Source organism: Podarcis pityusensis, assembly GCF_964106645.2.
Source record: "Podarcis pityusensis genome assembly, chromosome: 1".
Classification (NCBI taxonomy): domain Eukaryota; kingdom Metazoa; phylum Chordata; class Lepidosauria; order Squamata; family Lacertidae; genus Podarcis; species Podarcis pityusensis.
This window is the reverse complement of record NC_138028.1, coordinates 42,516,118-42,530,766: the sequence shown is the minus strand read 5'-3', so window position 1 is coordinate 42,530,766 and position 14,649 is coordinate 42,516,118. Positions and strand designations below refer to the sequence as shown.

Below are 14,649 nucleotides of genomic sequence, written 5' to 3'. Positions count from 1 at the left end.
AAGAGAAACTAAATCTGATCATGCATTGTCTTCCTGGAACTTCTCATTGCTCTGGGAAGTGGAGTGAGTGTTGCACGATAGATTCTAAGCATTGTTATGCACTCCTCACTTTCCCTGAGTGGTGGTAAGTCCCAGGAATAGCATTTCTGAGTCATTTCCTTTGGCTGAGAATGTACCGGAGATTCGTGGTGCCTTGGTAATATCTCTTTGTTTACAAATAAGCAAGCAGAGATATTGCTAGCAAGCAGACAACACAAGTGCTAATCTCACACAAGCTCCCAATGAAGCTACAGCTGTACCTCTGCTTCAGCCAACTGCAACTAGGACTATAGCAAGCTGCTGTATATCAGGGTCAGTTTAGCTATTTAGCCTAGTACTGTCAACTCTGACTAGCAGTGACTCTCCAGGTCTCAAACAGAGAGGGCTTTCTCATCACCTGTTGTGGGGCCTTCAAAATGATAGGATGTGTTCTGCCACTGAACAATAATCACTTGCCAGAGTTTCATCTTTCTGTCTCTGTGGCAATTCTGATGCTTCCACTCCAAATGTCCTCCAGCTGCCTGCCAAGGCCCCACAACGCAGTTGCTCCCTATGTAATGAGCAACCGTACAAGACAGCAGCATATAGATTTTGAGTTCAAATAGGCCACAACTTTATTGGTTACAGATGTGAAAGGTTTGGCATTGGGTGAAGCCATTGATGGCTCTTGTGGTCTCTTCCAACTCTAGGATTCTATGATTCTATGATTCTATGATTCATTTCTTTAAATCCAGCCCATCTGCTGTGAGTGTATCTAAAGGTAAATCACAACATGGGGGAGGCCCTATGACCTACATCAAATAGGGGTACCCTGGGGGGTCCCCTCTGAAGGAGTTCTATGGCCCTATCCCCCATCTGGACATCGGGCAGAAGCAACTCTTCATGGATCCCCTTAACAGAATACCCTTAACCAAGGAGGGGCAGGCAGAGGCTACAACATCACCTCCAGACCAGACTAAGGCTTACCCAGTGCCTAACCTCACAAAGTTGTGACAATTACTATGAGGTAGGTGAAAACCAAGCGGCCAATGCCAATTGGCCAAGTGGAAAAATTCCTGCCCAGCCCTGAATAATGGCAACTGATATAGAAGAGCCTGTGAAAAGATTGTGGAGGAATGCTGGCCTGGCCACAATTTCTTCCCTATGGGGCGGGCCCAAGCGACGCCCATTGGCTGGTTTGACCCTCCCCCTGAAGAATCCCCAGACCCAGGCTTGTCTACCATTGGCCAATCTGCAGGCGGGCCTGCAATCTTCCCCAGCTGGCCATCAGAGCACTGATGTTAAAGGAAAGCAGAATGTCCTTATTACTGCATATTCATTTGTGCTCATGATTGGGGTGGTCATGGGAGATTCCTCTGTCAATACAATTTGCCCTGAAGAAGTTTTGAGGCAGTCATACTGCTTCTAAACAGCACACAAAGGTCCTGCTAAAATAATGTAACTTGTCATGCCACAAATGCTCTGGGATTTTTTATTGTCCTGCTTTTGTTGTGTTAGACTCCCTCTAGACAGTAATAATGTAGAAGCATTGGAGAAGAATCAAAGAACGGTTAATAAAGCAAAATAAATTTACCACCAATGCACTATTACTGGGTCAAGAACATGTTTCAGAATACACCTGCAATATAACAGCAGTCGGGAGAGGTCCTTTGTCAAGATTTTTTGCAAACTCGTGTACAAGCAGAAGCACTTCTTTTCTTGTTTATGTTGATTTATCACAATGCATCAAACAGCCCTTCTGTGAGTGGAAGGTGCTTTCTGCATGCAAAAGGGTATCTTTGGTGCCAACCCACAACCAATGTGATATTTTCCCTCTATAAAATGAGAACAATAACCTGCACCACAAGATTGTGTTGAGGGCTTGCACGATAACTGAGGATGATCTAGCAAAAGTTAAGCACCTTGCGGTCCCACTGAGAATGAAGATTTTGCTTAAATCATTCCCATGGACAACCAGATGGCTTCAGAGTGTTAACTCTAGCTGAATCATGCCCAGAATTTGTAAAGCACTTTTCACATCAAAAGTGCTATAGAAATAGCAAGGACTAACTAACTAACTAACTAACTAACTAACTAACTAATTAACTAACTAACTAGACAAATGTTCAAGTGCTATTTGTGTGTGCTAATTTTGGTTGGAAGTGCTCGTATAGATGGTAAAGACAAGGCTTTTAACTACAGATCTGCTTTTCCTTTCTGGCAGCAGTGTGGAATAGAAAGGATTTGGTAAGAATTTTGCTCTTGTCCTTCTTCCACATCTTGTTTCCCAACCTTTTCCTCCGTTCCATTGTCTGGACCTGACAATCCTTGGTTTCTTCTGTATTGTCTGTTCTTTAAAAAATAAAATAAAAATCCTGGCAGGAGAATCTGATCTTTTTAGCTTGTGCTGATGCTTCTTTGCTCCTGAATAAATATTCCCTTTTGTGTCCTTGCAGGTGGATGAAAAGAGAACGGTGGAGAGGAGGTTGTCAGAGGGTGACAAACATTCAGAGAATGTGCTTGTCAGAAAGGTGAGAGCAGTCTTTAATGACAATTTCCGTGAACAGGGAGCAGGGTTGACTGGCTTAATTAACTAACCATCAGCATTTGACAACAGAAAACTCCAATTCACAAGTCAGTTCTGACTAAATGCACAAGAAGATTCTGACTAAACCTAAGGAAGGACTTTCTGACAGTAAGAGCGGTTTGACAGGGGAACAGACTACCTTGGGAGGCGGTGAACCTTCCTTTATTGTTGGTTTGCTTTTTAAAAAACATTTTTTTGTTCTTGTTTTTTTTAAAGATTTTTATTAAGGTTTCAGTAAAAAGTTAAACAGAAAAACATAAAAAAGAAATACACAAATACACAGTACATAATCCAAAAAAGAAAAAAAAACCACAGAGAGCAGAAAACAAAAAACAAAAAAAGAAACAGAACAATTAAAAACAATATCACCTTTTCATTTCCGTTTTTAAATTTACTTATTTTCTGGACCTCCTCATACCTCCCTCTTTTGTATTCCAGTCCAAATTGTTTGTCCAGCAATTTCTTTTCCACTTTTTTAATACCAATCTTTAATCTTAATATAATATATCATTAAAATTTTACCTCTTAAGTAACAAATTTCCATTTTAAAAAACATTTTGAGGTTTGCCTCAGGTGCCAAAATGTCTTGGGCCGGCCCTGACAGTGGCTAGCTACAGCATGCACAGCTGAACTACTTAAATGAACCAGTTGGCTTTGTGCCCAGATTTGCCACGGAGAGCATCCTAGTGCTCATGCGTTGGCCGCAGTATTACCACCAGTACTGCATGGACAGTGACAGCAGTGAATGTAGGAGGAGACGGAACTACAGGAAATTCTGCTTAAGGTCTTTAGAAGGATTCTTCCCTATCAGCGAATAAGGCAATTTTGCTTGCCACTATGTTTATCTCACACTGAGGTGACTTGTGGGCACAAGACACGTGACCTCATTGTAAACAGAGATGTGTCAGTTACAGGTAGGTAGCTGTGTTGGTCTGCCGTAGTCGAAACAAAATAAAAAAATTCCGTCCAGTAGCACCTTAGAGATCAACTAAGTTTGTTATTGGTATGAGCTTTCGTGTGCATGCACACTTCTTCAGATGCTAAAGGGGTAAAAGCAAGCACCTGATGCACCGTTAATCGATGGTTTGGTCCAGCCAATCCGTTTCCAGTACAGTGGTACCTCGGGTTACATATGCTTCAGGTTACAGACTCCACTAACCCAGAAATATTACCTCAGGATGAGAACAGAAATCATGCTCCGGCAGTGCCGCGGCAGCAGGAGGCCCCATTAGCTAAAGTGGTGCTTCAGGTTAAGAACAGTTCCAGGTTAAGAACGGACCTGCGGAACGAATTAAGTACGTAACCAGAGGTACCACTGTATGGTGCAATGCTAAGTAATGCCGTTTTGTGGAATGCCATCACAGTGCTGTTCAGCACACAGGCCACCAGAGGGTGCCAGAAGCACAGCACGGCTTTAGCCATCCTCACCTGAGTATATTACATTTTCAAACAGCAAAGGAATAGGAGGGGGAACTTGCTTGCCAAGTCCAGTGCTTTAATTTGACAAGGACTGCAGCCAAGGTGCGGGAGGGACCTGCTTTACTTGGAGTGCAAAACGAAGCCATGGTGCTTTGCTTGAGGCTGAAAAGGTTTGTGGCAGGAAAACGCTCAGGCTGGGCATGCGACGCCTGTTCTGTTCCTGCGCCATCCTTGTACCACCGTGCAAATTCTTTCACTGCTCCATCAAGCCGTATGACTAAGACCTGTCACACGCGATTCATTCTTGCAGCTGTAGTAAGCTCTTTGGGAAGGAGGGGTGTTGATCCAGAGGCTGCTAACTGCCGGCGTTAACAACGAAAAACACGTCAGTCTCAGATTGCAAGGGGCTGACTCCTTTTTTGCAATAGATTTGGCCCTGCTCACTGTTCAGCGCAGACCCAGAAGGAAGCCTTGGCTCCCTTGAGCCGACGAATGCTCGTAATTAACGGAGCACAAATTGAATAAGCCTCCCTTTCCCGGTGAAGTGATTCATTAGCCTGAGCTCCAGCTGCAGCCCAGGGAGCATGGTGAGCTGATCTGATCTGTGTCACTCCCTTATGGCCCAAGAAGCGCAGCTGTGGCCAAGCTGAGCTGAGGCCCTGGTCAGCGTGGTAAACAGCTCCCTGCCCTTGCCCTGAGCTGGTTCCCAACAGTGAATATCTGCTGCTCACTTCCTTAATACAAAGTGCAGTCATCCTTGGAAAAGCTGGGTTGCTCCTTACATCTCATATTGCCCAGAAGATACATGATTCAGCGGGCAAATCTGTAAACATGAGCTGCCTCCCCCACCCACTTCAAGCCACACTTTCAGTTCGAGTTGGCTATATTCTACAAAGCAGTTCATCATCCCTTCTGATGGCAGTTCCACCCCTCATTTAGACTGAGGGGGTGTTGATATTTGGGAATCTATCACTCTTTTTTGAGCTATTAAAAATAAGCATATTCTGGCTAAATCCAGAGTCTCTCACTTGAGCTCATAAGTCAACAAACAGTGGACACCAGCTGGGATTCTTGCTGATCGATTTGCCAGGTTTGGAATATTCATTCCAATTCCCCTACACAGTAATCTCCTAGATGTCCTGGATACAACCCCCCCCCCCCGAATCATAGATTTCATTCACCTGCTATTCTAGTGATCCAACAGGCTCTCTGATATAGAAATATATCTCTTATTTCTCATTTCCTCTTCCCAAGCATCAAACTCCTGAGTCTGGCAGGTGAGGCGCAAGTATGGTCATGGGAAGCAGAGACAGAAACAGAAGTGGCTGGAGGGTGTCCTGAGCCTCTGGGGTGCTTTTCTATTGCTCACAGTAGAGATCCTAACTTCTTGCTTCTCCACCCACATGTGGGATGGGCTTGTCAGGCCCCTAAATTCCCTTTGGTGGAGAAGTAAAGTGTTGCTGTTCTTTCTCTCCTTTGCCCACCCACATAGGTGTGTCTCCTTGGCAACAGGTTCCTCAGCCTCTAATTTTCCTCAGTTCTATTTTGATCTGCAATGAAATGCCAAGGGTGTTAATTCTTGTTCAGGGTGTGTGCGTGCGTGTGGCCGTCTTTGAAGGGGAGAAATATGGAATATTGATTTATCCGCAGACAATGAACGTCACAGGACGTGTATATTCAGCAATATGCTCTGGGGCCTCCCTTCAGTTCAGAGAGCTGCTGGTTGGCTCCCACATCTGGTGGGCTACACTAAACTCTTGCTGTGTTGATGGCTTTCTTTCAAATTCATTCCTTCTTGTTCTGAGCAGCCACTTTTCGTTAAGGTCTTAAGCATTCAAGCAAGACCAGCATTCAGCTGCTACAACGCCGAATGGAACAATAAATCATGAGGCCTCAGGCAGCGCAAGCAAACAAATTTCCTGCTCAAAGTACATTGTTCTGACTTGTATACTGCAGGCTCATTATGCAGCATGCTCTGAGCTCCCTGTCCTTCTGGGACCAACTATACAGGTACAAACATTTATACGTAGTGCAGCACTATAGCACTTTTCCCCAACATAGTGCACGCCAGATATTTTGGACCACAATCCCCTTCAACCCACATCAACATGGCAATGCTGGCTGGGGCTGATGGTAATTGTGGTGCAAAATACAGTGGTACCTCAGGTTACAGATGCTTCAGGTTACAGACTCCGCTAATCTAGAAATAGTACCTTGGGTTAAGAACTTTGCTTCAGGATGAGAACTGAAATTGTGTGGTGGTGGCGCGGTGGCAGCAGGAGGCCCCATTAGCTAAAGTGGTACCTCAGGTTAAGAACAGTTTCAGGTTAAGAACAGACCTCCAGAACGAATTAGGTTCTTAACCCGAGGTACCACTGTATCTGGAGGGCACTAGGTTGACGAAGGCTGCTTTATAGTGTGGCATAGTGGCTAGTTCATGAGGTGTTAACTAGGAATGCCCAGTCTCAGCTGTCATCTCACTAGGCAGCCAGAGTTGGGCCACTCTCCCTCAATCTCACCATCCCATCTGCGGTATGAGATAAATAGTGGCCTGTCTAACCATAGGACTGTCCTTTTCTTTAGGTAGAGGTGACTGTCTCAGGCAGCTGATTTGGGTCATGAAAAGGCAGCCAGCTGTTTGTTATTTATTTTACATTGTTGTATTTTTCCTGCAAGAGAGAAGGAGAGAGAGGTGGGGGGTTTTTTGCCACAAGGTCCAAAAGAAGGTGTTCAGCCTTGGGTACCAGGCCCCTTGATTTGAGGAGGGCACCATTTACTGCTCCAGCTCAGGTAGTGAGCATCTGTTTTAACAAATCTTGCGAACAATGAGCTGTGCGAGCCATTTGTGTAACTGTGTGTGCCAAATGAGCAGTTAGCCATTTGCATTTGCCACCTCAGGAGTGTGCGGTGTCAACTGTTCATTAATCGGCATTAGGTGCCTGTGCAGAATTATCTGTTCTGACAAAGTATTTTGTCAGGTGTTGAATCCTGGAGTGCTTCTTGGAAGAGCATCAACACAAATGTGTGCATGGGTCGTTTGGAAGCCCACACAGAGGAGATAGTTCCTTTGTTCCTTAGGGTCCCCAGACATTGACACCTAGGTGCCTCCATTGCAGAGCATCCTTTGACTTTCTGCAGCTCAGGAGGATATAGGAAATACAGAGCATTTAAGCTACCCAAGACTCTTAGATTACTCAAGCAGGGGATTTTGAGTTGGGTGACATGCAACAATATATTCCTAGCCACAATCTCCAAATGATACAAGTTTCCAGGGGTTCCAGGTACTTTCCCAGGGTTTGTGTTTCCTTTGGAATGAGGCACAGCAGAGACTGTGGTGTCTTTAGGTTATATGGCTTAATTACACATAATATACAACCTGAGCCTATGATGGAGGGGTTGACTCAGGCTTTGTCTTTCAAACTATTAAAGAGCTGAAGGAGGGGCCCCACCCATTTGCTGTCTGGCACAGAGCCCCTTTTCCTTTGTTCTCTTAATAGCCCATCTCCCAGGTAATTACCTCATGAGGAAGCTAGCCTGTTTTATATTTTAACACTTGCTGATTTAAGGGATTAAAGGATTCTGGCACCACAAACTCATAACAATGTAAAGAGGAAAGAGGGCAGGCCAATACATTGTTTTTCTTTTTGGTCGGCCATTTATAATTAGTGTTTTATTCTTCCTTTTACAATGTTCCGCTGTACTATTTTTCTTACTTTGTTGCATTTTAGTTATTTGATTGTTTTAGGGTTTGTTTATTTTTAGTTTTGTAAACCATTGTAATATCTCCATGAATTGTGGTATATAAATACTTTAAACAAACAAACACACACACACACACACACACACACACATACATAATAAGCTAAGTAGTATTTTTTACTTGTTTTTTAAAGCATAATTATACTGCCTTTTAACTATACATTCTTTGAGGTGGCAAAGCAGGTGGTGCTGTGGTCTAAACCACTGAGCCTTTGGTGATCAGAAGGTCGGCAGTTCGAATCTGTGCAACAGAGTGAGCTCCCATTGCTCTGTCCCAGCTCCTGCCAACCTAGCAGTTCAAAAGCACACCAGTGCAAAGAGATAAATAGGTACCACTGTGGTTGGAAGGCAAACATCATTTCCGTGTGCTCTGGCTTTCATTATAATGTCCAGTTGCTCCAGAAGCGGTTCAGTCATGCTGGCCACATGACCCGGAAAGCTGTCTGTGGACAAACGCCAGCTTCTTCAGCCTGAAAAGCAAGATGAGCACCGCACCACATAGTCACCTTTGATTGGACTTAATAAAGAGGTCACCTTTGAGATGGCTTAAAATATTAATAACCAATAGGCTCAGTTTGCATTAAAATCCAATTAAAACATCACAAAACAGTGGGATATGTAAGCAAAACAACAAAAATAGCAGCAGATAAAAATAGCTTCCCAAACTGGAGCAGGAGCTGAGAAATGGAACCGCAAGAGAATAGCAGCTCAGCCATTCAATACGTAGGTGTAAAAAAACTGCCTTCATTTAGTCCCTAAAAGCCAATGATGACTTAGCACCTTATGATTCCATGGGGGGGGGGGGGCTTCTGTAAATTGGACACCACTACAGAGATGACTTTCTTCCCTGTCAGCACCTACCTTATTTCTACAGGTGAGGGTGCCTGGAGCAGGACTTCCAAAAAAGACAGCTTCACAGGGTCAAGCAGCACAAAACCCCCCCAATGATCTTTTAAAAAGCCCCTCCAGACATCGTTTTCATTCTGTGTTCATGATTATGGTGCTATTGGAAGTGGCCATCACAATCCAGCTTTCAACGCTAGTTGCACCTGCAAGCATTTCAGGGTGGCCAGACTGCTTCGTTTCTAATTGGTGTATATCCTGTAGCCTGAAATCCCATAACTTTTCACATCACAAATGTTCTGGGTTGTTGTTTTTTTATTGTCCTTCTTCTTGTTGCACCTGAGTCCTCTGGGCAGCAATAATGTGGGGACACTAGGAAAGCAGCCCAGAGCAACTAATAAAGCAGAATAAATCCACCACTAAGGCAATTCTTATTATGGCAAAAACATGCTGTGGAATATGCCCACAATAAGACACTTTGCTTGCGACACCACTTTTGAGAGCTGATCAAACTAGGCCCAAATAGTATCGTAGCTTCCTGACTGGCAAGCATGATGGTGAAGTGAAACTTGGGCAAGCCTAGACACACCTACTTCCTCCTTCGCATTACTTCCCCTTTCACTACCCTTTCTGAAGTCAGGATAGCTGCATCCAAGTGCTGAAGGAGCCGAGTTGTCGTTGAGAAGCCCTTCAAGCAGCCACCCATATACGAATTGGATTGGCCATAATGCAAGGAGGTGAGATGGTCAGCCAAAGGACCAGCAGATCGAAACAGCCTGAGAGATTCATAATTGCTGCAGTGATCATCAACTTGAACTCTGGATGCCCAGGAAGTCTTCCCACATTAATCACATATTGTTTTGTTTGAATTAGGAGAGAGGAAAATCTCCCCAGAAGAGCTCAGGGGATAAGGGCTCTACCCTGACCGGGAGAGAGCGGTCGGAATACATGCGGTGGAAGAAGGAACGGGATCAGATTGACCTGGAGCGACTGGCACGCCACAAGAACGCAAGGGGGGAATGGCGGCGGGCTTGGGACACAGAAAAATCAGAGCACATGTAAGTTGTCTCCCAGTCAACACACACTCTGCAGGCTGTAGGCCAGGCGTGGCCAAACTTGGCCCTCCAGCTGTTTGGGGACTACAATTCCCATCATCCCTGACCACTGGTCCTGTTAGCTAGGGATGATGGGAGTTGTAGTCCCAAAACAGCTGGAGGGCCAAGTTTAGCCATGCCTGCTGTAGGTCATCTTTTACCAACCCAGTGCCCTCCAAATGTTTCGGACCCGGGCTTTTTCAGCCATAACTCACCAGAGCTCAGTTCTGGCACCTCTCAGGTGCCATTGCCATTCAAAGAGAACAAGGGAAGTGTTCATGGTGAGTTCCGGCATCTATTTTCTAAAAAACAACAACAACAGTTTTAGACTACAACTCCCATCAGCCTCCCTGTGCTTGCGCTTGATGGGGCTGGTGGGAATTGCAGTCCAAAACATCTAGAGGGTACCAGGCTGGCCAAGGCAGATTGTTTCCTGCAAAGAGGTCAGTGATAGGAAAAATATCCTGGTGGGAGCTAGAAAGCTGATGGGAAGTAATATGCTTCATGCTACTCTTGGGGCTTTGTGGACTTTATGGGGCTTGTGATTGCTAGAGAAAAAGGGTAGTATATCAATGTCTCTGCCTAAATAGATGGCTCAGAGTCAACTACCCACAGAGGATCCATTATAAGATGGACTCTCCTTCCTTGGAGGTTTTTAACCAGAGGTTGGATGGCTGTATGCCATGGATGCGTTAGTTGGGATTCCTGCATTGCCAGGGTTGGACTAGATGACCATTGGGATCCCTTTCAGTGCTAAAATTCTATAATTCTATGAACATCAGGGCATGTGCAAGTTAAGGAGAAGAAGGCAACTCATGTTGATAAGAAAAAGGCCCCTTGTAAAGGAGGACATCACAATTTATATTCATTTAACTAAAAGCCAGTCTAATTTATTAGTGAATGCCCTCCATACAGCCCACAGGGATTCTGAAGGGAGATACTGGTTATTTTGTATTTTAAAACTGACCTAAAAACACAGAATTTGCAGCCAGCCACTTGGCAAAACTGTTTGGCAGCAGTTTTCAGGGCAGGCAAAAGCAAGGACTGTTTCATAACAAGGGGTAGGTTCACACAGTCATTGTTAATGTGTTAAATTTAACATGACCCTTTGGGAAGATTCTTCTCTGCCCCAGCTTCAGACCTGAACTATTCTTCTTTCATTTGCAGGTTTGATGATACTAAAGATGGAGAGCCAGCTTTGGATTGTGTCCACAACAAGAAAGGTGAGCAAAGGACTGGACATGTTTACCAGCAACTGCTTTTCTGACTGCTTTTAACTGTTCTAGAATTGCTTTCCTTTTCCTTTTTGTGCTTAAATTGTGGATCTGTTGGCCTCCGCTCCCCAGACTCCTTCACGAGGAAGGACAAAATAGACATTCAATAAGTGAATAAATAAGTTGATGTCAGGTTCAAAAAAATGCAACTCTTGGATATCTTGTTTGCTTTGTCTCAGATATCCAGGCCTCTGCCAATGTGGCTCCAAGTCTCAAGGCTACTTCTTTCATACCTTTTTAAAGTCATGCCTTTGTCAGAAGATGCTGGGCCCTTGTCACTCCCATCCCAGTTTTTCATGTCTTCATTTTGAGGTGTGACTCACAGTAGTAGTTTTATGTTGTTGAAGTGGATGGTGGAAGACACCCCTAAACCTGGTGTGCAAACTTTCAAGAGCAGTTGCCAAGCCAATCCTGTTTCTGTGTGGCTCTCTAGGTGGGGAAAAAAGCATGTGTGTGGGAATAGCAATGTTAAGCAGTGTGTCCAGTGTTTTGGAACGGGGGTTGGGGTTGGGGAATCATGGGCAACTCTCAAAGATTCTTGCACTGTGTTCTTTCTTTACTCATGTGAGTTCTTTATTTCTGTACCGGTTGGGGATATGAGACAGTTCCAGCGTTAAAGTGCAAATAAAACAATAATTTTTGTTCTGCACCATAAAGAAAAAGTCAGAGCACAGCTTGCTTCTTAGGGCTCTCATGTGTGCTGCACGGTATTCTCTTGAGATGTTCCCTAGAACTCCATCCCTGAACTCTGCATTCACCAGAAGGGACACTCCAATTGCCTATATTGACTAGGTCAAAATCCACTGTCTGCCTTTGTAATATAATGAACCATAGACTGACTATTGTGAAAATTGGAAAGTTTCTATCTTGGGGGTGGGGGTTAGAAAAGAGACAGAAGACAATGTGCAATGCCTCTAAGTGAGGCAGATAGAAATCAAATTCCATGTTCCGATTCACAAAACAAAAGATATTTGGAAGCAACTTTCCAATAAATGTTGAAGATTTTAACCTGCACATAGATTTCTAAAAAAATGTTCACTTTTTTTTTGCTCACCACTGTTATACTAGCTGTTTTTTTTATTCCCTTTTCACCAATTTTTATATTAGCTGATGAATCACCTGATCCTCCCTTTCCTAGATGTGCAAACTGTTTTTACATCAAATTAGGCAATCTGTGCTCTGCTGCTGCTGCTGCTGCTGGGGGATGGAATTTGTTGTTACATGATCCTGCTCTGTTACATGCTTTGTCCTTTCAAGGAGGAAGAAATGCGAGGAAGTCCCAGCACCGAACCTTGCCTTCTGAAGGAAAAAGTGAGTAAGTCTCAGGAACAGGGCTGAGTTCAGTTCAGCCGTAACGTAAATGCTGGCTTTCTTTTCCATGTCAGAAGTATCACAAAAACATTTCCTAGATAGGAAGTTTTTGCCCCCAAGACCATCTTGCCATCACTCCAGGCCCAGAGTTAATGTTCCATTTGTAGAGGCCCTGGATATCATGCAACTTTCCCTGACCTTCAGATGCTAATTGCGAATATTTCTATGGGTTTATGCTTCCTTCCATTGCTATACTGCTGCTGCTATTTCTTGCACCTTTCTGTGACATCACAGCTCGCTGGGAATATTTGGGACACTGAAGTAAAGGAGAACTGAAATCCCCCTCCCCCAAAAGCAGAATTCATCGACCCTATACTATCTCTTTCCTTGCAAAGAGGGCACACTGCTGGCTAACAGCCAAGGACAAAGCTGACGAGAAGCAGAGCAGAAATGCTGTATGCTAGGAGGCAGGCTGGGAATGGTTCCATATAGGACAATCAGAGTGGGCACGTTGCAGGCGTTATAGTTTCCAGACATGTGAACCAAAGCTTTGCAACCAGGGAGCATTCTGGGAATAGTTGAAGAAGAGGACTGCACCAGGAAGTTCCATGGACTTTGTGGCTGAATAGCCTACAGAGATGGCACAAGGGGTGGGGGGAGAGTGGTATTTGGATAACCAAAGAAGCAAGCAAGGAAATAACTGAATCAGGACAAAAAACACCCCCACTGTTTGCTTAGGCATTTCTAACCAGCCTGCCTCCCCCTCTCCCTTCTATGAAGAGCCAGGCAATCTCCCACCTATACACTGACCAGATCCAGACCTGCTTAGCTTCAGCAAGCTTGCTGAGTGGCACACGCCTTCAGACCAAAATCCTGAAACCCCATGAAAGTGGACACTTTTATCTTTCTCAGTGCAATCCCCTCGTCCCTGGCTAACTGCATGGGTGACATCCAACTAAACAGGCCAGTGCAGTGACGTTCAGCTGCACAACGTAACTTCTCAACCTTCTCCTCATCCCATGCTCCCCCCTCAATCTGTTCCGGAGAGTAGGGGGAACCCCTGGAAAAGAGGTGCACAGGGAGAGAAAAAGGTGGGGAGGTTACACTAGAGCAATACGCTTTAGCTGTGCAATGTAACTGTTTCATTGGATACCATCCAAGGATTCTGTGACACTTCTACTTCCAGTCCTCATGGCTGCTGGGCCCTTCATTAGCCATGGATGTCAGAACTGTGGCATATTGTGGCCTGGTGCTGGACTGGCTAGCCTCAGCTCATGGCATTTTTTCTTTTAGGTGGAGGTCAGCACAGAAGAAGCACCAGTGAGTCTGCTGCCAGAACATTGCCAGTAGTGAGCAGTAAAGCCAGAGGGAAGGACAGACTAACAGGCAGAGCCAGAAGGTAAGAGAGCAGCTTTCAATGGGACTTCACTGCCTCTGGTGGGAGGCCTGCTCAGCCTAAATGAGCATCTCCACTCAGGCCTTATCCACACTTCGGGTTGCCATATTTCAAAAAGTAAAAACCAGGACATCCTGAAATTTGTTGAGCTTTTTTACGGAAACCCCCAAGTTGTTGTGCTTCTTTAAGGAAAACCCAATTTTTCTACTGACTTGCCTAAGATCCAGGACAAAGCACCGCCTTTCAGAAATCCCCCCCCCCCCATGTCAATTCCACCTTTGAAATCCTGGTAATGTCTGGGAAAAGCAAGTCATATGACAGCCTTGTCCACCCTTACCTTTTGCCCCATCCTTTCCAAGCTCAGCCCCATGCTTCAAAGCTCCGTATCCAAGTGTTCTTTTTCCCCACCCTGGAGTGTTCCCCACGAAAACTCGCTCTATAAAGCAGAAGTGCAACAAATGGCAATTGAGGTTTTCAACAAATTGCCATTTGCTCCAATTCAGTGGTTTGTTGAAAGGGAGACGTCAGTAACACAAAATGCTAATGGAGACTGCTACTCCCAATTCTTAAGAAAAGTGAAGACTTCTTTACTTATTTGACACCAGATGTCAAAGAGAACAACAACTACCAGACTTTTAGAAGACATCTGAAGGCAGCCCTGTTTAGGGAAGCTTTTAATGTTTGATGAATTACTGTATTTTAATATTTTGTTGAAAGCCGCTCAGAGTGGCTGGGGAAGCCCAGCCAGATGGATGGGGTATATTATTATTATTATTATTATTATTATTATTATTATTACAGTGCCATCCTAACCATGTGTATTCTGAAGTAAGTGCTGTTGAATTCAGTGAGGTTTACTCTTGGAATCAAATCTCATCCAACTATGTTGTACATTTCACAAATTAACTAAAACAAACTATTTGCAGAACAGTGTCCCTAGTGTCATAA

General features: G+C 44.5%; 1 protein-coding gene across 2 annotated transcripts in view; it reads left to right on the top strand.

The window, feature by feature from the left end:
* CCDC9B (coiled-coil domain containing 9B) overlaps window positions 1-14,649 on the top strand; it is a 53,828-nt gene that overhangs the window by 25,043 nt on the left and 14,136 nt on the right. For both annotated transcript variants that reach the window (XM_080996976.1, XM_080996977.1), the window contains exons 6-10: window positions 2,475-2,549; window positions 9,500-9,684; window positions 10,888-10,943; window positions 12,252-12,305; window positions 13,599-13,704. In XM_080996976.1, coding sequence (XP_080853102.1) covers window positions 2,475-2,549; window positions 9,500-9,684; window positions 10,888-10,943; window positions 12,252-12,305; window positions 13,599-13,704 — 476 coding nt within the window. The remainder of the gene's footprint in view (window positions 1-2,474; window positions 2,550-9,499; window positions 9,685-10,887; window positions 10,944-12,251; window positions 12,306-13,598; window positions 13,705-14,649) is intronic.